This window comes from Rhinolophus sinicus, chromosome 4, assembly GCF_057876585.1.
Source record: "Rhinolophus sinicus isolate RSI-liver-muscle chromosome 4, RSI-T2T, whole genome shotgun sequence".
In the NCBI taxonomy this organism is placed as follows: Eukaryota; Metazoa; Chordata; class Mammalia; order Chiroptera; family Rhinolophidae; genus Rhinolophus; species Rhinolophus sinicus.
In genome coordinates this window covers 22,492,271-22,516,210 of record NC_142504.1, presented here as the reverse complement: position 1 = coordinate 22,516,210, position 23,940 = coordinate 22,492,271, and the positions used below count along the sequence as shown (strand labels likewise).

At 37.2% G+C, this 23,940-nt stretch overlaps 2 protein-coding genes across 2 annotated transcripts in view; one reads left to right on the top strand and one right to left on the bottom strand.

The window, feature by feature from the left end:
- Positions 1 to 9,712, top strand: part of LRRC72 (leucine rich repeat containing 72) — a 38,532-nt gene extending 28,820 nt beyond the window's left edge. Inside the window, exons 6-9 of the mRNA XM_088797602.1 lie at positions 1,198 to 1,287; positions 2,211 to 2,363; positions 8,086 to 8,113; positions 9,003 to 9,712. Of these exons, the coding sequence (XP_088653728.1) occupies positions 1,198 to 1,287; positions 2,211 to 2,363; positions 8,086 to 8,113; positions 9,003 to 9,168 (437 nt within the window). The 3' untranslated portion in view covers positions 9,169 to 9,712. The remainder of the gene's footprint in view (positions 1 to 1,197; positions 1,288 to 2,210; positions 2,364 to 8,085; positions 8,114 to 9,002) is intronic.
- A 5,145-nt stretch (positions 9,713 to 14,857) lies between these two features.
- Positions 14,858 to 23,940, bottom strand: part of ANKMY2 (ankyrin repeat and MYND domain containing 2) — a 34,297-nt gene continuing 25,214 nt past the window's right edge. Inside the window, exons 6-10 of the mRNA XM_019727144.3 lie at positions 23,642 to 23,856; positions 22,722 to 22,857; positions 19,293 to 19,421; positions 17,450 to 17,579; positions 14,858 to 16,025 (exon numbers count right to left, since the gene is read on the bottom strand). Coding sequence (XP_019582703.3) covers positions 15,841 to 16,025; positions 17,450 to 17,579; positions 19,293 to 19,421; positions 22,722 to 22,857; positions 23,642 to 23,856 — 795 coding nt within the window. The 3' untranslated portion in view covers positions 14,858 to 15,840. The remainder of the gene's footprint in view (positions 16,026 to 17,449; positions 17,580 to 19,292; positions 19,422 to 22,721; positions 22,858 to 23,641; positions 23,857 to 23,940) is intronic.

Sequence of the window (23,940 nt, the reverse complement as noted above, 5' to 3'; positions counted from 1 at the left end):
TTTTTCAGTTTTTATCTAAATAGTTTGTTGTCTTTTAAGCATGCCCCCCCAATTCCTTAGGTTTGCAAACAGTTCCTTATAAATATTAGTCAGTTTTCTGGGTTTCTAATGCTTAATATTTTCATGGTTTTATCAAACCTGTTTGTATTTTGTAGCCAAATGATACAGCAGTACCCCTAAATTTAACATGTACTTTAAAAGAGCCTCATTGTTGAGAGTGATGTAGTTGTACAATATCTGTAGCTCTTTCTGCTGCTGCCATCTAGTGGTTCTCCTCACTAGCTGTATATTCCAGAAGTATCTTTTAGAAATTACATGTATGCAGAATCAAATAGCTAAAGATATCTAACTAGAACTTATAAGGTGTGTTTTTTTTTTTTTTTCACATTGTATTGGAAAAACCCTGTTTGATATTATCTGAGGAAGAATAGGGAAAATGTGTTACCGGTTCCGTGAACATAAAACCCTCACAACTTCTAATTGAGTGTTCTTTAAAATGTCCTATATACTGAAGCCTAAGGGATGTGACATCAGAATTTCCAGGAGCTCTTCTACACCCACATGCCTCCCACCTCCACCCACTGTATGAGCCAGCATGGTTCAATAGGTGTCCCTGGCCAGAGGTAGCTATCCACACCGGCTCGGCTCTACCCCTGCTGAGACCTGAAGCTGCTACTGACCTTTACATATTCTGAACTATGCACAATGGTGTGAAGTGGGAGAAAAAAACTGTTAGAACAGAGTACCACACCTCTGTCCTCCACACAGGCAACCTGTGACCTGTGAGACTGGAAGAAGAGAACCAAGAGAATGAATACTTTAATATAGAGCAGCATCAAGACCCCTCATAAAGCTATTATCTAGTTCTTCCTTTACTAATTAACTTATGGACGTGTTAAATGTTTTCTCATTTGTGGCAGATTTCGGTTGATGATATGTCCCCAGCACCCAGCACAGTTCCTAGTAGATAGAAAGCACTCAGAAAGTATTTGTTGCATGAATGAATTTAACAAATAGGAAAAGTAAGTGCTGCTCTGAATAAGTAAGGGTTTGGTGAGGCTGTTGGTTTGATCTATGAAGCAGAACTTTACATGTCCTTGTGTTTTATATTAATCATGTAATTTTTCATATTTTTTCAAGTGATAAGTGAAACTAATTTTGAAATCTGACATCTTAATTTTAATTCTTTCTTTGCAGCTCTCTACCAAAACCCTTTTTGCCAATATAACCTGTACCGTTTATATATAATCTATCACCTTCCAGGAGTAGAGGTGCTTGACCGAAATCGTAAGCACACCTCTTTCTTGCAGACACATATTTGAGAGACAGTCTTATAACCCAGTGGTTTAGAAATGTTGAATATCTTTGAAAATAATTTTCTTAGTAAATGAAAGTTTTAAAATTATTTTTGAAATTCTTGCTCTATGAAATTTGTTCTACTTTAGGGATTTATGCCTCTTGACCACTCTAATTCAGCATGAGAATAGGTCTCCTTCTGATACTGATTTTGACATGTAATGTGTTGAATGCCAAATCATTGAATCCCTGATACCTTAATTTCTTATTTCATCAAAAATGAGAGCATTGGACTAAATTTCTTAAGGTCTATTTAAGTTTTAAAAATCATATTCTTTAAAATTCTCTCTCTCTCTCTATCTCTCTCTCTCTCTCTCCATATATATATATATATATATATATATATATATGAATCAGTAAGTCTGATTCATATAAGCCATAAAAACAATCAACTTCAGTGCATTACATTTTACATTTTTGGAGGACTGTTTTACTTCCAAGTGATTTATTACCCAATCTATCCACTTGTCTTTCTATCTCTAGGTTTGAACATTCTTAATAATGTATTATTGAGTACCTTCTTAGTGAGGATATATCAAAACCTAAGTTTATACCTCCTCCTCCTCACAACCTTGAGGAAATGAGATGTATCATAGTTGTGATTTAAGTCCTCCATGGTGAGGTGTCAGAAAGAGTCTGTGAGGCATTAGGATTGATCTGTGTCTGTGACCTGAGGGGCATATATTGAGTACTTGTAAGATTATGGAAGTAACTGTGACAGCCCTTCTTAAATTTGTTTTGACAGAATGTTACATAATTCAAATAAATACATTTTTGAATGGGTTCAATTCTGTTTTGAATCACTCTGATTATTTATAATGCTATGCAATAACATTACTTTTTGCGTTGATCAGAAGTTACAGAAAAAGAAAGAAGATCAATGATTACCATTTTTAACCACAAAAAGGCTCATATTGTTCAATCAATATCATTTGGAAGAAAAATAGATGCTTCATGGGATCTTAGATCACCATTTAAGCAAAAACGAGCCCAGAGAGTACCTCCAGGTATTTTGAAAAAAGAAAAAATGTGAAATAAAAACGTATCAAACTTTTTGGTAATTTGATAATAACTGCAACAATTTATAATAAGCTAAGTACCTACATAGTGAAATAAGTATTTTGAATTTTATTAGTCTAATGAAAATGACATGCAATTATATATATGTGTGTGAGTGTATATATAAATTGGGTAATAATAATGAGATGTTACATTAAAGTCCTTACCCCAGTACCTAGCAAAATATAAAGGGATCAGTAAATAAGCTATAGTTGTTATTATACTACTATCACTGGAGTATTTTGCCAATTAAGGCTGTACATTTTTAATAATATGGAGCAAATATTAAGAAGACAAAAGATTGTTTGCCATTTTTCCACCCAGGAAAAAGCACTGTTAATATCTTGGTCATTATATACAAGTATAACTTGAATATCTTCAGATGCTTCATTAATTGGAATTAATTTCTTGTATGTAACAGAAATCCAACTACAGTGACTTAAGCAAGTAGAGGTTTATTTTTCTCACATAGTAAAGGGTACAAAGGTAGGGTGTCCAGGGTTAGTGTAAAGTTCATTGATGTCATCAGTTTTCAGGAATACACCTATATTTTGTTCTGCTATTGTTAGTGTGTTTTATGGTTACAATGTGGCTGCTGTACCATCAGGCGTTACAAAGAAGGATTTAAAAAAGATACAAAGACAAAAGGTTTTTCCACATGACACTGCAAACGTGTTTAAAAATGAAAATACATTGTAGAATAGATTTTCTAGAAGCAAAGGGAAAAATATTAAGTTGGAAAATAATTTTGAAGAAATTACCCAGAATGCAACAGAGAAAGCAAGAGACAGAAAGTATTAATTAGCTGTTGAAACAAGGCGACATTAGAAAGATACTGTACAATATTTGTTTAGTAATCCTGAAGGAAAATAATACAGAAATTGGACAGAAGGTGATGTTTCAAGTAATGATGGCTGGGAATTTTCCAAAATTGATAAATGATATGAATCTTTAAATTCACCAAAATTAATCCAAAGTCATAACAACAAAAATCCATACCAAAGGCAAAATAATCTTAAAATAGAGAGAAAATGTAAATTTACCTACAAAAGTATAATTTATAGATTCACAACAAACTCCCCAACTGCAATTATGGAAGTCAGAAGACAATAATCTACTACCTTTAAAATGCTAAGGAAAAGTAATAGTCAACCAAGAATTCTACAACTAGCTAAGTTATTATTTAAGAATAAGCAAAAGAAGGAAAAAAATGAGGGCAAAAAAATCAAGACTTTTTCCTTAACTTTTTATTGTGAAATTTTTCTAACATAGAAAAAGTTGAAAGAATATTAAGCACCTGTATATGCCCATTCAATAATAATATTCTGCTATATTTGCCACCCTCGATATGAGGCTTTGCCTAATATAAATTGGAAATCATAAAATATTGCTGAACAATTTAAATACTTCAGTAGCTGACATCATGACATTTCACTCCTAAATAATTTAGCCTGTAAATTTTAAAATGACATTCTCCTCTATAGCCACAATTCCATTATCACACCTAAGAAAAATAATTTGTTTATATTATTGAATATTTAACCCATATTCAAATGATCCCAGTTGTTCCAAGATGGCTTCCATAGTTGCTTGTCAACCCAGAATCCAGTCAATATTCATAATTACATTTGGTTGTTATGGCTCCTTTAATCTCTTTTAACTTAGAATAGATGCCCAAATTGCTTCCATAGCTTTTTGAAGGGACCGGGCCAATTATATTGTAGAATGCCTCAATTTGTATGAATGTTTCCACAAAGTGTCATTTAACTTGTTCTTTTATTCCTGTATGTTCCATAGAATAGAAGTAATGTCTGGAGGACATGTTCTGGATGCAGAAGAGTATTGAGTAGGGGAGTGGTACTCAAAGTGTGGTCCCCAAACCACCACCAGCAGCACCAGCAGCAGCATCGCTTAGTAATTTGTTATAAATACCAATTCTTGCCCCAAACATGATCTACCACATAAAAACTCAAAGGTGGGACCCAGGAAGCTATGTTTTAACAAGCCTTTCAGGTGATTTTGTGCATCTGCTAGTGAGAGGACAACCATGGTGGAGGCAAAAGCGCAAGCTTTGGGATCAGATTCCCCTGGGTTTAAACACGGGCTTTGCTAGCAAGTACACGTTTTATTTTGGACATTCATTTGCTTCAGCTTTCTGATTTTTAAAACAGGGATAATATCTTCCTCTGGCTTTTAGGATGCTTACTATGTAAAACATTGCAACACCTGATCTGACACATTATGAACTGCATGATAAGTTGAATTGTTCTATCAGTCGTCCACTGCCTTGATTTTTCTTTTACTTCATCTAATAGCTGATGTCCAAACTGAATGTGACTGGATTGTTGGGGAAAAGCCATTCTGTGGTAGAAAAGGAATTTCTGGATAGAACATCTTCACTTTCAAAAAGAGCTAATGCACCCAATAACAAGCAATAAAAGGCCGGTCCCCAGGTGTTTCTCAGAGCTGTAATTATTACAGGTGTGAGGAGGACAGCTGGTCACTGCCTTTAGTGCTTTACTTTTCTTTTGTGGAAACAGATTGCTTTTTCATGTCATGTCAAACCTCCAAAAAAAAAAAAAAAAAAACAGACTAAGAAAGAATAGGGAGAGTATGTTATTGCATTGGGAAGTTTTTCTTCTTAATTCACTTTCTGATTTATAGATATAAGACTATATATAGTCTTCCTAAAAATTGGCAGCACAACTCTACTCAATCTACTCGTATTCTAAAAACCAAACATTTATAATGAAACTATTAAATAGAATGAAACCATTATGTAAGTTTTAAAACTGTGTCCCTTATAATTTAGTTTCTATATTTATTTTGATATAAATCGTATCTTCTTATGACATGCATATTTAGGACTCTGAATTCTTTTACTGGAAAGAGAATATACTTGGAAATGTTTATAGGCAATTGTAACACCACATTTTGACTTTATTATCCTTAACCCTACACTGATACAGAAACCTGTCATACTTCAAATAGTTAGAAAAGCAAGGTCAATTTAAAGTTTCTTCAAATCCCAGCTTTCTGTCCCTGTCAAAGAGGTGTGGTTAAAAGGCATATACCTATTTCCATTAATGTCTTTGGTTCTTATTGCTTGATAACCAATATTCTCAGAACCAAAAACTCTTTGGGTTTTCATATGACTTTAAGGAAAAAGACATTTGCAGATTTCACACCAACTACCTAAATTGGAAAGCCATTAAGGGTTACTTAAAATAAATGAAAATATCAATAAACTTTTAAAATGTCTCCCAGTGGTCCAAAAGTGGAACTGTTGGATTTCCATCATGTTTGCTTTTCTGCCCCTAACAAGACAGAACTGCAGGTGCTGAGATCAGGCTGAGGGATAGTATCCCAGAGCCTGGATCTGGCAGCTGAGGCATGTACTACTCAGGCACAGAGAAGAAGGAAAACCAGGCAGACCATTCAACAAATGGCCGTTCACTATAGTGAGCCAATCCAGGTACAAGGCAACAGGACAGAATCCAGATAAAACAGAAAATTAAAAATTTTGAGCTAGGGGGAAGGCTCAGAAAGCCAGGCCTTGAAGACATTTGTGATTCTGGGCAGCAATGACACCAGACACACCCAGGAAAGTAAATACTAAGTGCTACTTATGCATGAAGGCTCAGATAGGTGACAGAGGTCAATGGGTCTGGAGAATGGTTGACAACTGAGAAAGGTATGCAGAATCAGAAGGATTTGTGAAGGCAAAAATCAGCAGTCAGCAAACCTTCCTTGTAGGCACTGTTTACATAGAAATCAATGACTGGGGCCCCTGAAGTTATGCTATGCAGTTGTCCTGGGCCAAAGACTATCTTATAAAAAAGACATCAAATGCAAAATAAAGTCCAGAGAGATTAAATATCTAAATGTAAATGAATTGAAAAGTGTTAGAAAAAATACCTTTATAATCCCGAGGTGAAGAAGGCCAGTCAAACCCTTACAACAAATCCCAGAGGCATAAAAATAAAATGTTGACAGATTTAACTACATAAAAATGAAAACCATTATATAATACAGGAACCAAATTGCAGACACAATTGGAAGAAATGTTTATGGTATGCACAATAGGCAAAAGTTAATGGCCATTATGGTAAAGGGCTCCTATAAATTAATTTGAAAACGTCAAATAGAAAAAGTGACAAAAGCTGTGGACAAAACATTTATAGAAGGAAATGTGGTGTCGAATGATCAGCCTCACTAGTGAGCAAATAAATGCAAATTAAATGAGATACCTCTCAAAGGTGGAATTTTCATTTAGCAGGTAGGCAAAAGTTAAATGCGTTGGTGAAGATGAGGGCAGAAAAGAGAGCAACTTACGGATTCCTGACGGGGTGTAAACTGGTTCAACTTTCTTGGAAGACCACATGGCAATATGGCAGTATCCGTCAACACGTAAAATGTGCAAACCATTCAGCACAGCAATTAAATGTGAAGGGTCTCTCCAACACAAGTATTTGCACACATATGAGACGAAGTATACGTATGAAGCTGCTCATTGAAACATTTTTTTGTAATAAAAAAAATGGTGGAAGCAATCTGGTCATTCATAGGAGAATGTTAAGTTATGGCATACTCATATAATGCAAACTATTGCATTCCAGAATTGTTCCATGACATATTTTGAGTATGAAAAATACATCATGAAGAGTTATGATAAAATTGGAATTGTGTCAGTGAACAAATCTTTGTGTATATGTATGTGTGTGAATACACACATAGTGGGCTGGAAGCATACATACAAAACTCTTAATAGTGATACTTCTGATAAGAGACACTGGAAAGGGAGATTTTACTTTTTTACTCTTTTCTTATTTATATTCATTATAAGCAAAATGGTGCTTTTTGTCATTAAAAATGTAGTAAAAGAGTGCCTGGGGAAATCAGAAAGGGCATGGGAGACTTGGGTCAGCCACCTGTGGAGGGAAGGGTGCCATGAACTCCTCTAGTTAGGCAGAGGCTGTGTGCTCCCTGCTGCTTGTGGATTGGCAAAAGCTCACATGTGGGCTTTGGTGGCCTAACAGGTGCTGGTACATTCCATCTCTAGTCTGGCACTAGGCCTTCTGGAGAGGAATAAACAAAGCAGTGACAGTCTCTGGAAGACACCATAAGAAATCCAAGCTTTGAGGACTAGCCTTTGAGCTCCAAAGCTAGGGAAGATGTAGATTCTTGTGATCTAGGATTTGTTTATTCCATTTCTTTGAAGTTAATGCCAAGAATCCAAATGGTTTAAACTGACCTAAATATTTGTCCCCACTTGGTCTATTATTCCATTTATAGATACATGTGCCTATCTGAAAAAAAAGGATCAGTTTCTGCACATGAGACGCAATATCTTAATTATAAAAATTCCCACTTGGATTCCATTGATAACTAAATTGATGAAGCATTCTGTTCTCAGAGTTTTGAGATGTGTCTTGTATTAAAGAATTGGCCTCAAAACCTAAGACAAACTTAAGGCACTATATCTAAGAGAAAATTTCAACTTGGGGTTAAGTGTCAAGGCTTTTCTGATGGATTGAACTATTCATCTAAACGCTTGCTTGAAAATCAGAGTTATGCTCTAGACTGTTTTCCTTTACAGCATTGTTCCATTGTTTTAAAATGCTGAATAAACATTTGAAGAATACTAATTTAGAAATGTATTTTTTTTAGATTTTGCATTTACGAATAATGTAGACAAGTAAGTGATTTTTTAAACTTTACTTGTAGTATCTGATTATTTCATAATTGTGTTCACCCCCTAAATTATTCCCACTTTCCCAAATAGATTTTAGTGAGTTAAAAAATCATTAACTCTTCAATAGGAAAAATTGCTATATCTTTCTGTGATAAATGAGTTCAAGCTATGTGTTCATATTTGACATATTTAAGTTTTTAATAGTATAACCTGCAATAAATGAAAGTGTGATTTGATGCACAAAAAAATAAAACAAGAATTATTAGCTATTACAAATGAGGGTCTTTACCTTCCTTGTTTACTGTCCTAAATATGCCCAGTGAGAGCAATTGTTAACATTTTATATTCACGGGAATTTATATTTTCAAAAGCAAATACTTCATTAAACCATGAAAAACATTTTAAATTCATGAATATTGATGAATTTAAAAACCATTGTTCTCTTTTAATTTTGCACTTAGGAATTTTTTCTTTGCATTCAGTGTTGAAAAATATTATCCCCAAGCCCATTTATAAAATATGGCATAATGTAGTAAAATAATAACTTTCCAATAAAATGTGTGTAAGATACTAATATGCATATGAGATCTAGAAATATTTTAATCATTTCATTTAACACTGGTTTAAAACATGAATGCATGAATGTGTGAGACCTAAACTGTAATAGCTGATCCCAAATATGGTCAAAACTCTATTTTTAAAATAAACTATGTATACAATAAAAACAGTGTTCCATATCCTGAAAATCATTTGTCAGTAGAGCCCAAAAGTTATTTGTTAGTGGTACTATACTACAAATAATGAAGAGAAATAGGATAATGAGTCATTTAAGTTAAAAATGAATTTTGGCCTAATTGATTTTTTTTTCCTGACATAATTGCCACTTTTGTAGAATGGTGTTTGATGACCCAGAAGATGCTGTTTTTCTAAGGTCCATGAAGAGATCAGTGATGGCTATTACCTCTCTGAACTGGGATACAGTGCCAACACGAGAGGAAAAATACCTTGAAGAGAAAGGGACACAACCTGCTCAAATGCTCACAGTTATACTGAGATAACCCCTGGTATTTCTAGAAACCCTAGTGGTTTATCTGTATATTAAACTTTTCTGTGATTTAGCATATTACATATTTATTCTGTATTATTTGAAACATTTAAATATAAACAGAAACACCAATAATGTAAAATAATTCCTACATTTTATACTAAGATTTTGTTGAAGCAAAACATGTATATAGAAATGTACACAAACCATCACTACTCAAGTCAACAAATTTGCAAACATTGAAGACATTCATGTAACTAGTATCCTAGATCAAGAAATAGAGCATTACCAGCACTTTAAAAGCTTCCTGATTTCTAAACTATATATTAATTGTATCTGTTTTTGAAAAGCATATAAATGGAATCATAGAAGTTGAATTATTTTTTGTCTGGTTTCTTTTACTCAACATTGTAAAATTCACCCATGTTGTTGCTAGTAGCAGTAATTCTATTGTTCTCATGCTGTAGAGTATCCCACTATACGACTATACCACAATGTATTTATCCAGTCTACTGCTTTTTTAAGTCTCACCTTTGGAGGTATTTGCCAGTTCTGTGTGTGGGCTAATGATCTGAGGTTGGCCTAGCCAGAAGAATTCTGCTGAAGGAAAGAGAAACCAGAACCGCTTTCGGCAGTTGCCTGGTATTTAGACACAAAACTGGACAGTGAAGGTAACTCAAACACATTGCTGGTTTTCTCCAGCTAAGTTGAAGAGTTAGATCAAAAGCTCATAAAAAGCAGAGTCAAGTTTCCCCCTATCTGATGATGCTTCAAACCACCACACTGTAACATAGACACATGGTAGAAGTGGGGCTGAAATCAGAACAGGCAAGAGATGAAAGCCCCAGAGGGAGTAGTGAACCGTCTCTGAGAATCTGCAATATCCTTTTACCTGTGGGCACCTGTGATTCTGGGCACAGCCAAAGTCTGAAATCCAGGTATGGTCCTTGGCAGAAGGTTGCAGCTGAGAGAAAGAAAAAGAGAGTTTGGCATTGTGGGTGAGTGGCTGATACCAGGGCAAGAATGATGGTGTGGCTTCCGAAGAGTAGGTCATAGAAAGAATTGAAATGTTCTTTTGCTTCCTCTCCTGGATCACTTATTCTGCAGGACGTCAGCTGCCGTATCATGTGGATACTTAAGCAGACCTCTGAAGAGGTCCATGTCATGAGGAACTTAGCCCTCCTTCCAAAAGCCAGGGAGAAACTAAGGCCTTCTGCCAACAGCCAGGTGAGTGGCAAGCCATCTTCAGACCCACTTAACCACCTTGCAAGCACATCCTCCAGACCAGACCCATTAAAGCTTCAGATGAGTGCAGCCCTAGCTGACAACTTCACGGCACTCTCCTGAGAAACCGCAAGCCAGAACCACCCAGTGAAGCTGCTCCTGCATTTCTGCCCTGCAGAAACTATATAAGATGGTACTTATTGACGTTGCAAGCTGATAACTTTTGGGGTAACTGGTTACGGAGTAACAAATTAAGTAACACAGTATCCCAGCATAAACCATGGTGCTAGAAGTACTTGTAGGTAAGGATGCCTCGTGAAGTCTCCGGCAGGCTGGGATTGCAGAGTCATAGTCCAGTCTTCAGGGGTTCGTGAATAAGGCCACACCATCAGCAGCACAGAACAAGTCACTATTCAGTCAGCAGTTCTTGGCATGCTATTGCATCCATTTGAGAACTGAGCGCTTGACTGTTGATCATCACGTAGCAGTTGGATCAAAGCTACTCATCGTGAGCTGAGTACGAGTATATCAGACCCACCACGCAATAATGTTGGGTGGGCACAGCGACAATCCATTTCATGATGGAAACGGTATATATTTGCGATTGGCTTTAAGCTGGCCCATGCATTGCATAAGAAGTTGTGGGGACAGAGCCAGGAGTGCAGTTTCCAGGCTCTCGGACTCACGTGGAAAGGTGCTGCCTCAGGTAGTAAATGGCCATCAACTGTGATTGGATGGCCATCAGCTGTGGCTAGTTGGCTGTCAGGTGTAACCAGTGAGCCATTGGCCACTAATATAACTGCCGTGGCTAAGCTAGCAGCAAAGAGGGGTTGGCAAGAAGATGGTGGCTGGCAAGCACAGACTGCAGTTAGCATGGCTGAGTGCAGGTTGCGGATTGTGTGGCTCCTGCTTCCTGTGTCTCCAACCCAGCTGCCAGCGAGACTATAGTGGTATGACTCCCCTGTCTATGGCTCTGTGTGTATTCCTTTTTGGCTTCACCATATCCTGCGTTCTTATGTGGGGAGCGGGAGCTGAGACCCTGTATGAGTCCCTGCATGATACCCTGTATGACAAAAGTATTAATTTTTAATTGGATCATAATAAGTTAAGGAGGGGATATTATAATCTCCAAGTTAGCGATTAAAAGAGCAGTAAAAGAATGTATAGTCTGGTATTTTTAAGCCTATAGTCACTGAAACAGACTTAAAAATATCTATTACAATTACAAAAATATGGCTAGAAAATTTTAATCTGCTTTTTAGAGAACTAATGGAAATATGTTTCATTTGCTTGAAGAAAAAGATTCGCTTTAAAATGCACTCCTCAATACTAAATGTGTTTATTCAGTAATGAAGGGTGACTAACTGGCTGTGATTGGAAAACAGTAGTAAATACCATTTGGGGAGAAACACAAAATAGAGAAGACGTGATCCTTAAGTAACCTAAAACTCTACCAAAATAGAACACACAATTGAGAGGGTGCTTTTAATTAAGTTCTTTCTTTTAAACAACAGAGACCCATTTAAGCTGGCTCAAGTGAAAGCATATTTATTCCAGGATCCACCAGCTCTCATGACTAGGAAGCAGGAAACAGTGACATATAGATCTGAGAGGGCAGTGGCCAGAAGCTGCGGCTCTGGAATCACACAGACCTTACTTAGCTCTTCCATTTTAGTTATGTTACTTGGACATGTTATAGTTCACTTCCCTAGGCTTCAATTTCTTATTATTTAAAATAATAATCATGGTTATCTCATGGAATCTCAAGGTTTAAGTTAGATATGGTGTTTCCCCGAAAATAAGACCTAGCCAGACCATTAGCTCTAATGCGTCTTTTGGAGCAAAAATTAATGTAAGTCCTGGCCTTACTTTACTATAAGACTGGGTTTTATATAAGACCGGGTATAATATAATATAATATAATATAATATAATATAATATAATATAATATAATATAATATAATATAATATAATATAATATAGTAATAGGTCTTATATTAATTTTTGCTCCAAAAAATGCATTAGAGCTGATGGTCCGGCTAGGTCTTATTTTCAGGGAAACACAGTAATGTATATAGTGTGTTAGGCAGAGTGGTTTTTCAGAGTAAATGCTTAATAGATGTTGGTTAATGCAATTATTCTTACCCCAAGAGCAGCTGTGTCCCTTAGGGACTACACCTGGTGTCAAAGACTGAATGTTTGTGTCCCTCTCAAATTTATATGTTGCAATGTAATCCCCAATGAGATGGTACGTGGAGGTCAGGCCTTTGAGACGTAACTGGGTCATGCCGGTGGAGCGCACATGAATGGAATTAGTGATCTTACGAGACTAAAGAGCTAGCTTGCCCTACTTCTGCCCTGTGAGGACACAGCAAGGCGGCCCTCTGTACACCTGGAGGAGGGCACTCCCCAAGACTTGACAATGCCAGCCCCCAGATCTCCAAGTTCCAGCCTCCCGAGCTGTGAGAAATCAATGTTTGTCATATAAGCCACCTTAGTCTACGGTCGTTTGTTATTAGCAGCCCAAACTTGGACATCTGGTCCATTAGCCAGGGTTCTTCAGAGAAACAGAATCAACAGCATATATGCATAAAGACAGAGCAATTTATTTTGAGGAATCGGCTCATGACATTGTGGGGTCTCACCAGTCCAACATTTGCAGGGCAGGCTGGGGCAGACTAGGAGTTGAGGTAGGAGTGATGTTTCAGGCTTGAGCTCACAGTCCACAGGGCAGAACAGCAGACTGGCTGCTGTTTGTGTGCTGAGGCTTATTTTTGTCTGTAGCTGATTTTTCCATGTGGCTGGCTACCTCAGCTCCGAGACTGGGAAATATGAGGCAAAAAACAAAACCCAGAGAACAAAGTATCACTGACTAGATCCTGACTGAGGTCTCTGCCTTCTGCTGTTAGTTTTATGTATGATGTCCATGGGTTTTAGTTTTACTTAGTGGGCGGCATAGGGAAAAGATGGCTACTTCATCTTCCCAGAACAGAAGTGTTCCGATTATTTTTTTGAATATAGCTGAATGAGTTTCCTTTTGTGGCTTCTGGGTTTAGTGTCATATTTAGGAAGACCTCCTTCATGCCAAAGTTGTTAAGAATTCTCTCATGGTTTCTTCTGGAATTGATTTTGTTTGTTTGTTTGTTTTCACATTTAAATCTTACCCATTTGCAACCATCCTGGGATAAAGTAGTTTTGTATGAGTTTATCAATTAACTAGCAACATTGCCCTGAATTTGCCAATTATATACCTACTTGAATTATTCCAGACAAGTTATGATCACCATTTAAAAAGGTGCCTTCATGTTTAAAGGATATAGAAACTAGGTTATAGCTATCTTTTGGGGTAAAAATATATATCCCGTTTATCTACTGAAGAAATTCATAGGCGGAAGAAGAAATTTGCTTCTTACTAAATTAAGATCTTGCTTTTTGTCTATACAAATGATGCTTTAATAGTACAAGATATATTGGAATAGTGAGACTGTCCTAATCCTTTAGGTCCTATTTTTGTTTGAAAAAAGGTTCTTAATGACATACTGAAAATAATCCAACATAGTAAAAAAAAAAACAAAACAAAAAAACTGGGATGACCACCGGTTTTCATGGTGTTATAATGGAAACATCTATTTTAGGTTATTTATGACAAAGGAAGGAATTATAATCAGAACCAACATAATTTTCTCTTAAACTTCATTTTATGACCACCCCTTCCCTGAAATACATTCGTGGAAAATTTTGATATTGACCTGGTTTATACCTGAAGCCCCTGTGGCCGATGTAAAAGTTCCTATTTGTGTCAATTATAGCTGTGTTGGAGTTCGATTCCTATCAACATTCATTTCAATGAAGGGGAAAATTACTGCTACATTGCCACACCACTTCATTTTCCTATTTCCTTCTGCTTTTTAAATAACTCTCCACGATATCCAAAGACAGGGACCATGATGACAAAACAGAATGATGGCAACACAAACACAAGAAACAATTAAAAATCAGGGAACGCAGGTAAAAAACATATTTGTGGGCAAGGGCAACCTGAGAGGACTATTTTACTACCCAAAAATAATTGTTTATCTGTGTAGATGAGGTACCTTGCTGAATGAAGGGAGGCTGACATGATTGACAGGTTCAGACAAAATGCCTACTGAATTCCTAACCAGTTACATCTCTTAACACTGAATTTACCCATATGAAAGCTTCCTGCAACAGCATGGTATAGGGTGTGCAAAAGATGTATGTGTTTGGGGCTGGGAGAAAAGTAATTGAGTGTAAGGGAAAAGAACCAGCAAGATGGAAGAATTTGATCAGTGAAGTTGTGGTGAGAATTCTAGTCATTTTGATTTGCAATTGTACATATTAAAATAATTATTACTTTGTTCTCCAATATTTGCTAAGTTTCCTAATATTTGTTAAGTTCTCTAATACTTCTCTAATATTTGCCATCCCCTGGTAGCAATGAACTATGAAACAAGATGTGAGTTGGTTATATTAAAAGGCACAATTTATTTTACAATCAACACAAGAAACTATGAAACAGCACTGTCTTCCGCTATCACATTCTAGCTCTGTTTAAATACTATACTCTCTAAAAACTGATGCAAGAACATTCTATAAATTAGTTATAAATCAGTTTCTGGACAGGAAAGGTCACAAGAAAAGCTTACAGGAAGATAAAAGTCAGCCTTTCAAGTGGAATATGACACATGAATTAGTTTTACAATTGTGGAAACAGAATGTTTAGCCATTATTTAATCAAGACATTCATGATACTTTTTTCTTTTAAATTCACATGCTGAGATAACTCTGACAATGCCAAAAATTTGACATTTCTAAAGATACAAATACTGTAGATAAAACGTCACTGCAGGAACAACATAAAGTTCAGACAACTCAAGATCATTTCTATAGAAAACTATAATTAGCGGAACTATTACAAAGATCTTTTACCATACAGCCTTTCTTCATTTTGTTACATCCTAATAAGCAGAATTTCACTATTCTAAGTGCTATTTATATGCATTTTATTCACATATAACTTATGATTCTTTTAACTACCCATCTCTGTGGCTATAAAAGTTTTCCTTTCCTGAAAAATCTCCTTTCTCCTATACCTGTTCCGCTGCCCCTTTTGTTCCCTAGAGCCTGTATTTCTTCTTCAAGGGGATTTATTTTCCTTTGAAAACAATTGCTGGAAAACTGGTCTCAGAAAAGAAATAGAAATATTTCTCCTATATTTTGAAAAAAAAAAAAATTTTTTCCCTAGGACTATCTGTCCAATTATAGAACAGAAACCAGCAGGAAACTAGGACATGGTAGACAGAGCTTTGCTGGAAAGCACTTATTCTATGAAATCCTGCCACAGTGCCTTGCGGGTGTCACAGGCAGTGAGGGCACAGTCACGTGAGTTCTCCAGCTACCTGCCGGGGTGAGGAGCATCCAAGCTGGCCTTTGTTCTCTTTTACTCCTCAGACACCTGTGGACCTGCAGTAGTATCCTGTGAGCCTTCCAGCCCAGCATCACACTGGAGAGCTGCTCTCTCCCCTTCCACACACTCTTTAGGATGGCAGTCCACTTGGGAGACTGTCGTTTCAGCCTCTGGCTGCTCTTCATTAACACAATTAGAATTGACATCGAGTTTGCCATCTGATAAAAGGGAAAGAAGAAAAAAGTCATTTTGTTGCCAGACACTCTTCTAAGCACTTTATGTGTATTATTTAATCCTCATAATAACCACATGAGGTAAATTATTCTCTATTATCATTATTTTACACATGGGGAAATGAGAAGAGAAGGGTTCGGTAACTTGCTTAACGTTTCACAGCTAGTAACGCCACATTTGAACTTAGACCTCTGGCGCCAAAGTAAGGCCTTGAAATCAGGATTGTTGTCTGGGATCTGACACAATCTGCATTCAAAGACAGCTTTGCCATAAACTCGCTTGGTGTCTGAGGCGAGATCACTGACAGCACAAAGTTGTTTCCTTACCTACAAAGCAGGGGATGATAAAGCTTATCCTACATTTATTGCAAATAAAGGTATTTCTAACACTGAGACTAGTGTGGCAAGGACTGATGTTTAACAGTCGGGAGTTCCCACTCCACCGACATTCCTATTCTCTCACCTCTTGTTTAGACCACGACCAGCTGTTACTCACTGCCCTCAACACACAGGATATGAGTTTTGTCCGGAAAGCAGGAGGAAGCATGGCAGTCAGAAAGCCTGACTATCCTCTGAACAATTTATTTATATAAATTAAATTTTCTACAAATTATTCAATCCCACTAATAGTGTTTCTCACCCAAGTGGTAAAGGGGACAATGTCCCTTGACGGGTGAAGGTGGAAGTGCTTAGTATCAAAGTCACCTGGGCAACTGTTTCAGACTCCAAGCACTCCCCAAAATGTAAGCTACATTCTCTGGGGTGGGGTGCAGGAGTGGGTGTGGCTCCCCTCTCCAGTATGCAAATCGTTGTTGAAGCAACTCCCTGTTTCTGATGCAGATGAGTCATACACCTCATGAGGGACAGAGATGAACAATACTACGGAACTCACTGCCCTGACACTTGTAGTAATTTATCTGTGCATTATTAGATCTGCAATTTAATTTGTCATTCATAAATCTGTTCTGTAATTTCACCTGCAGTTTTATAATTAAGAAATTTAAAAGCTTCCGACCTTAAAATCTTTGGGTAGCCATTAGGGGACATTTAATTATTCACTTAGTCATAGACCTTAACATCCTTTATGAGAATATAAGTAAATACTGAGAAGCATCCCACTGTTCCAGGGCAGTCTGCTGAGTCAGAAAGTAAAATGTAGAATAAACTACATTTGTCAGAGTTTTATGTCTTCTGTTTCCCAGTGACATGTACACTGACTACATTCTACATATTATCCCAAGGATTCAAAACAGGGACACATTTGAGTTTCAGTGTGATCCTTATGTTGGTGACCCCCAAGCCCCCTTGGTCCCCGGAGAAGACTCAGTTCCTGTGCGTCCTGTGTTCCTATCATCTACCATTCCTCTCCTCACTGAGGAGCAGAATGAGCTCGCTTTTTATATACGCACCCTTCTCCTCTTCACTCTTTCCTTTGGCAGCCTCCAACTGTTGTTTCTCATAAATGTCCTTGAGATGCTTACAGAGTTTCTTATGTGCAAACCAGTGTGTCTTCTGGCAGGTCTGATCGCAATATATTACCTGAAAGAAAGCAGTTGTAGGTTTAGTTTCAAGAGCTGTGACTGCAGGATTTTCTAATGATGACATTAAACCAAGAGCTATGCTGTTAAAGTGTTACGTTTTCTATACTTTATTTTAAAACCATGATGTGTGGATGTGTATTGATTTGTATTTGTAATTTTTAGCTTACACTTTATAACAATAAAGGATGGTCTACCAAATGGTCTACCAAAGGTTCTAACAAATGATTGACCTAAGAACCTACCATTTGCCAGGACTGGTACAGTATAAGGACAAAAAAGACACCATTGTTATCCCAGAGCAAGCTCGGGTTGAGAAAAGGCAGGAGGGGGCAGCATGTAGGGAGACAGACACCTACCAACATAATTTATATCCTAGTACGGGATGTATAATAACAGCAAAGGGAGCACCGAGGAAGCAGTGACTCATGCTAGGTGGGGGAGTCAGTGGACAAAGAAATGGATAATAAGCATTGCAAGTACAGGGAATATCTTGTACAAAAATGCAGGAATAGGAAAATGAATGTTTGTTCAAGGACAGTAAGAAGTTTGCGTAAATGGAGCTTAGATTTTTGCAAGATAATATGCCTTCCACCTAGATGGTGTTGACTGCATTATTGGTCCCAATTCTTCCCTGCATCCATACACTTTCCCATGTGATCACAAAGTTCTTCTCACTGAAGGGGAGGAGAATTGACCTCAGATTTGGCCATGTGACACGTTTTGGCCAAAGGAATGAGTTAGCATGGCAATCTGAAGAGTCCTTGTGTGTTTCAACTTGCCCGCTTATTCTTCTGCCATCACCATGAGAACCCACTCAGGCAGGCCTGCTGGTCCAGGGAGGGTTAGAGACACAACGAACAGAAGTGCCCTGGCTGAGCCCAGCTAACCACAAACGTGGGAGAAATAATGACTGTTGCTTTAAAGACTGAATTTTGGAGTGCGTTTATGTGCAGTGATACTTAACCAATGCAGATGGTATCACTTAATTCTCACAACTCTAGCCCCATTTCACACGTAAGAAAACTGAGGCTCAGAGAAGTAAGTAAGTAAAGGAGATGAAGCTGGAGACGTAGGGTATAGCAGAATATGCTGAAGAATGTCAACCTTAAAAACAACAGGAAATTAACATTATCTGTAGGGTTCAGTGAATGTACAGACCGATGCATGTGTGCAATATGTGAATGTGAGAAGCATACAACAAGCAGATAGGCTCTTTACAAAGATAATTCTGGCAGAGGTGGGTAGTATAGTCCAGACAGCTGAACAACTAGTGACAGTCAGAAGGAAGTTAAGTTTTACAAGGAAGAGTTGATGAAGAGATTGTAGTAAAAGTCAATATCCGAAGATTTAAGATTATATATTTATGAATTGTCCTATTCTAGGTTCTCATATCTGCACCAGCCTCAGTTGTCTATGGATAATCTTTCTCTTATAGCCATTCATTTATTCAAATCTTTTCTTTCTTTGGGTGGTCAGCACAGAAGTTGGGACAGCCTGGGCATTTGGCAGAAGGCGGCACAGAACTACATTTATCCCATAGTTCTCTTCCAAATTACTTTTAAGTTTTAGATGCAATACTTTATATCTAACTATTATAATTTATTAGAAAACTAATGTCAACCATTATGTTTACAGAATATTAAAACTCAATTTTCAATTTGGATGAAATCTAAACCAGATACCAATGAACTACAAAGAACTTCTTTCTTACCATTTTGCATACTGAGCATCTTTTGCTTGCTCCCTTTTCTCCGCAGGTGGTACAAAATTCAACGTCTACAAAACCCACCTGACCAGTGATGGCTTGGGTAAGTACAGAAAATGCCGTGGGATCAGAACCCTAGAGTGGGTATAAAGCGGAGAGAAAACACTCTGAAATCACCATTGAAAAACTACTGAGATGACACTCCATGAGCAATGTTGTCTAGAAGCAGACATATAAGAGACAAAATCATTAAGACTAGAGATTACACAGATGTTATCTATGACAAAATGGCAAATACCTTTTTCAGTATACGTTTTTCTATGCAAAGTATATGGAAGGTAAGTCATAGCTTCAAATATGGCAAGATTAAAAAAATTGGCCCTATTCTAGCATAAAAGTATTTTTCAATTAAGATTATTCAATAAGCCCAAAAGATTTCAGATACAGGACAATGAGCTCAGAATGGAATTTTCTTAGAACATTGTTTTACACTGTTCTGTATATCAAGATAGTCAAACAAAATATTCAAAAGATTGAAGAAGTATTTTAGTAACATTCATTTTGAAATTGTCATGTTCCTCCTGAAAACACACAATAAGGACTGGGTTTCCTTTCATATTAAAATGCTAAGAGTTCTCTTTTGGAATTAAGATAGTATAATGGTGAGGGGAAAATATAGGTAAACTGAAACCACAGATACTAGATATCTAAATAATTTCACCAGGAATGAAGGTCTATGGCAGTTGTGCTCAAATGATGGTATGCATCGGAGAAAATTCAGATCGATCCTACTATCCCATACCTTCTGATTTAGAATCTCTAAGCATGTGCTCGATGTACCTGCATTATTACAGGTAATTCCGAAACATACTAAAAGTTTGAGAATCACTGGTACTTAGTGTTACACTAAACACTTATTAATCTACATAATGATTTTGCCTCAAAAGTAGACAACAGTGTAGTCCACAAATCAACAGAGTATGATATATTCAACAGATTTACAAATTACATTTTTCTGTTCAAATACTTTTTTCACGAAATTGACTGAGACCTGTCCCAAATCCTCCCCAAAATGGGATTTGGGTGGGAGTCAGAACATAATATTCTCACAGATGTAACCAAAGATAAGACTAAATGGTATTTTGCTAGAAGCATGGCTACTAATGTGAACTATTACTTCAGGAAAAAATTGATGGCACAGCTGAGTAACCACATGGACTCTTTCTTGCCACTACTGGATGACAAGAACTCTTTCTTGCTATAGAAAATCTTGTCATCTGCTTTGTTAAATAAGAATGAGTTTAAGTAGCAAAGCTCCACCCATGGAAAACATTCGGCCTACAAACAGGATACTGTATTCAATGTGTCCTATAAAATCAGATATATTATAGCCTTCCAGAACTTAAAATATACACTATGAATTGATAAAGCAAAGTAGCATTAAGAATATAATCTTTTATAATGCTGGAGCAACATTCCTTAAGTGTGTCCATGCTTCACACTTCCTGCTGGATGCTGGGATAGGCAGAAGCCAGAGTTGCACACGAGGCAGAGGGAATCAACCTCTGCAGCAGGGATCGGGCATCAGCATTGTCAGAAAGGGCAGAGGTGACCCTCAGGGTAGCCAGCTGGGAGAACACCGTGTTACGGAAAAGGTTAGCACTGCTTCAGGCTTATGAACTTGCAGTATAAGGAAACCCGTTCAGAAGTAAACAGTGGCTATCTGCAGCAATCACAAGCATTCCAGATAAATCAAGTTTTCCACAGAGCAGAATATGTAACTCTTCAAGAACAAAAATTTTTAGAGAGAAAGTTTTTTCAAATGCATTAAATTCTATCTTTTCTTTATTAATAAACATATCCTGCATCACTCAGATCACTAGGATAAATAACCATTATACTTCATAAACTAACTACATGAATCTATGATACAAGGCTAAGATGATGAATTGTTGACCTCTATACTGACTTGCGTTGACTTTTTTAAAGTACTCTGGGCAGCTATTTATAGTTTTTGTGTTTTCTCCCTTGAACGCAGAATGTCTACTACCACTTGTTAGTGCTGGAAATACCCCAGAGCAGCCACTGCTAGCTGTTTCTCTGACAACCATTCCACCAAATTCCTTACTAATAGAGGCATAATTTTGTTTAGTGCAGCAGTGTTTAGACCTGCCCAAAAGACCCATTTTCCTAGATGCCTGTGCAGCTACGAGTGGTCATGTGACATAGGCAGTGTTTCTGGGAGCTTATGTTTTCCAGTTATAGACCTGCCTAGGATAGGAACCTAAGCTTGGAGGATAAGCATTGGATGCCTGGCAACCACAAGGTCGTAACGCATGCGTACCGTGATCTAGATGGCTAATGGAAGAATGGAAAATGTTTGGGTCCCCGATATTTTTGAGCCACTGTACCAGATTTGGTCTGCCTATCTTTGGGCTTCCAAGTTTAAGTAAATAAATAAACCCTTATTTATTTAATTCATAGTTGGCTGGATTTTGATATGTGTGGTCAAAACACATTCATAACTGATAAACCACCCTCATAATTTGCTAACTTTAATTTTCCAAAAGGTTGAATACTAAATAGCCAAGTATATTAAAATGGGGAAAGCGTCTCTATGGGAAATCATGGAGAGCTCTCATGCATAAATCAATGCATGAACTTTATGCCTAAGAGAAAATAGCTGATAAAGGGTTGATGGAAATGTATAAAAGCATGACTGGTGGAGAGAAGGTGAACAGAAACCTGTTCAAAATAGTGAAGGCAGGGAGCATCTTATGAGATACTCCTGAAATAAATATGTTGCAAAAGGGCAATAAGTAATTCAAAGAACAGATAAAAAAGTTAAAATTTATTTACCATAGCTGTGAAGTATAAATAGATTTTTTTTTTTTTTTGTTACGAATAGAAAATTTATAAAATCAGAGGCATTAAGGTAGGCTATAAGAAGCTGGGACATATTTTGAGATTGTTTATCAGGACATACAACGAGCTGCCCCACACTCATCCCTTCACATCTTCACTCACCGGAAGCCATCAAGCTAGACAATCAATTTCAACTTTCATCTAGCGTGGGACTCTCTACTGGTGTTTCACAAGCTACAGGTGAACATGTGTGTATCTGTATTACATAGTACATGTGTACCCACTTTTACAGGTTTTACAGAGGTATTTAACATGTAAATTTTCACTATAACCATCTATATTCCGACATAGGGAAGTACTATTGATTAAACCATGAGCTATATAAATGGAAGAAAAGGCTCGAGAGAAGAAAAATGGACAAACAGAAACAGGGTTAACAGGCAGACCTATCTCCATGTTTGTTGCTGACAATTTTCTGAAACAATAATTGCTTCATTAATGCTTTTCATTGCACAACATACGGTCATTGGGTCTTACTGATAGAGTTAACGGAGTTATTAAGAACCTTACAATTTCAACAGGAGCAATGCTTCGCACCAGCTGCTGGAGAAGTGTAGCTTCACAGTAAGGAAATTTTCTGATACTTTCTCTAATGATCTTTTCTTGATATATCGGAAAGCCATCAGAAGGTCGGCCTTTTAACAAGCTGCAAGATATTTTTAAAAGAGTAATAGGAGGGAATTGAATCACTAAGCGTTTCCCCTCAGCTGAACCCATACACTTGTAGGAGTTTCTTACTTGCTAACGTAAGATTTTCATTGTCTCTTGAAATCATGACGATAGACTCAATTCTAACTGCTGCTTTACGTCCATGTCAGGCTCAGCCTTATCAGGTTTAGGGGCCTTCAGTGGTATTTACAAAAGCAATCCCTACCATAAAATACACTAAACACTGTTATCAGGTCAGCTAGTTACTTATTACTATGTCAGTTATTTGAACAAAGAATGAAAACCCGCATCAAGTCACACCCTTCCGATGTAGTTCACTTTTCTCCAGTAAAACTATCGGAGAATTTGACCCCTGGTGGTCAGAGAACAAGGGTGACACAGCTCTCCCAGGTACGGTAACGGAAATACACAGTGTCATCATGAATCCAGAGCAGCAGCCTATGGCATAGCACACCTATCCTCACATTTGGACCTGGGCTGCTTTCTAGCTGTCTGATCGTATGCACACTATTTAACCTCTCCAAACCTCAGATTCGTCACCTGGAACCGGGGATAACAAAAGCACTGGTGGAAAGAGCACAGAATGGAATAATGACTCAGTCTAAGTATAAAATTGCCCCTTGTTTCTTGCAGACTAAATGTGATCCCAATAGTAACAACTACTGCTAAAATGCTTAAGTTTTACATCTATAACAAGGCTTCATACAATAACACATCATCCATTTGTGTGTATTTCACACATGACATGGTAAAACCGGTACCTTTTGATCAGAGTGTCCAGTTTATTCTCTCCATCTTTTAGGAAGTTAATACATTTCTGAAAGATACAGCTGATGTAATGCATTTTCATAGCCAATACTTCATTCATGTCTCTTTGCTTCATACATTTCTCACAAATCAAATCCATCACCTTGTAGCATTTAGTCAGAGCTGCTTCTTCTGCCAGCAGAGGATTCTCCTTTACAAGCATCACGATCTAGAAGAAATTCTAGTGAGCTTAGAAATTCCATGAGAGACTTTTCCATGTCAAAATTAGGTAGTCAATTTTAGTTGATTTCAA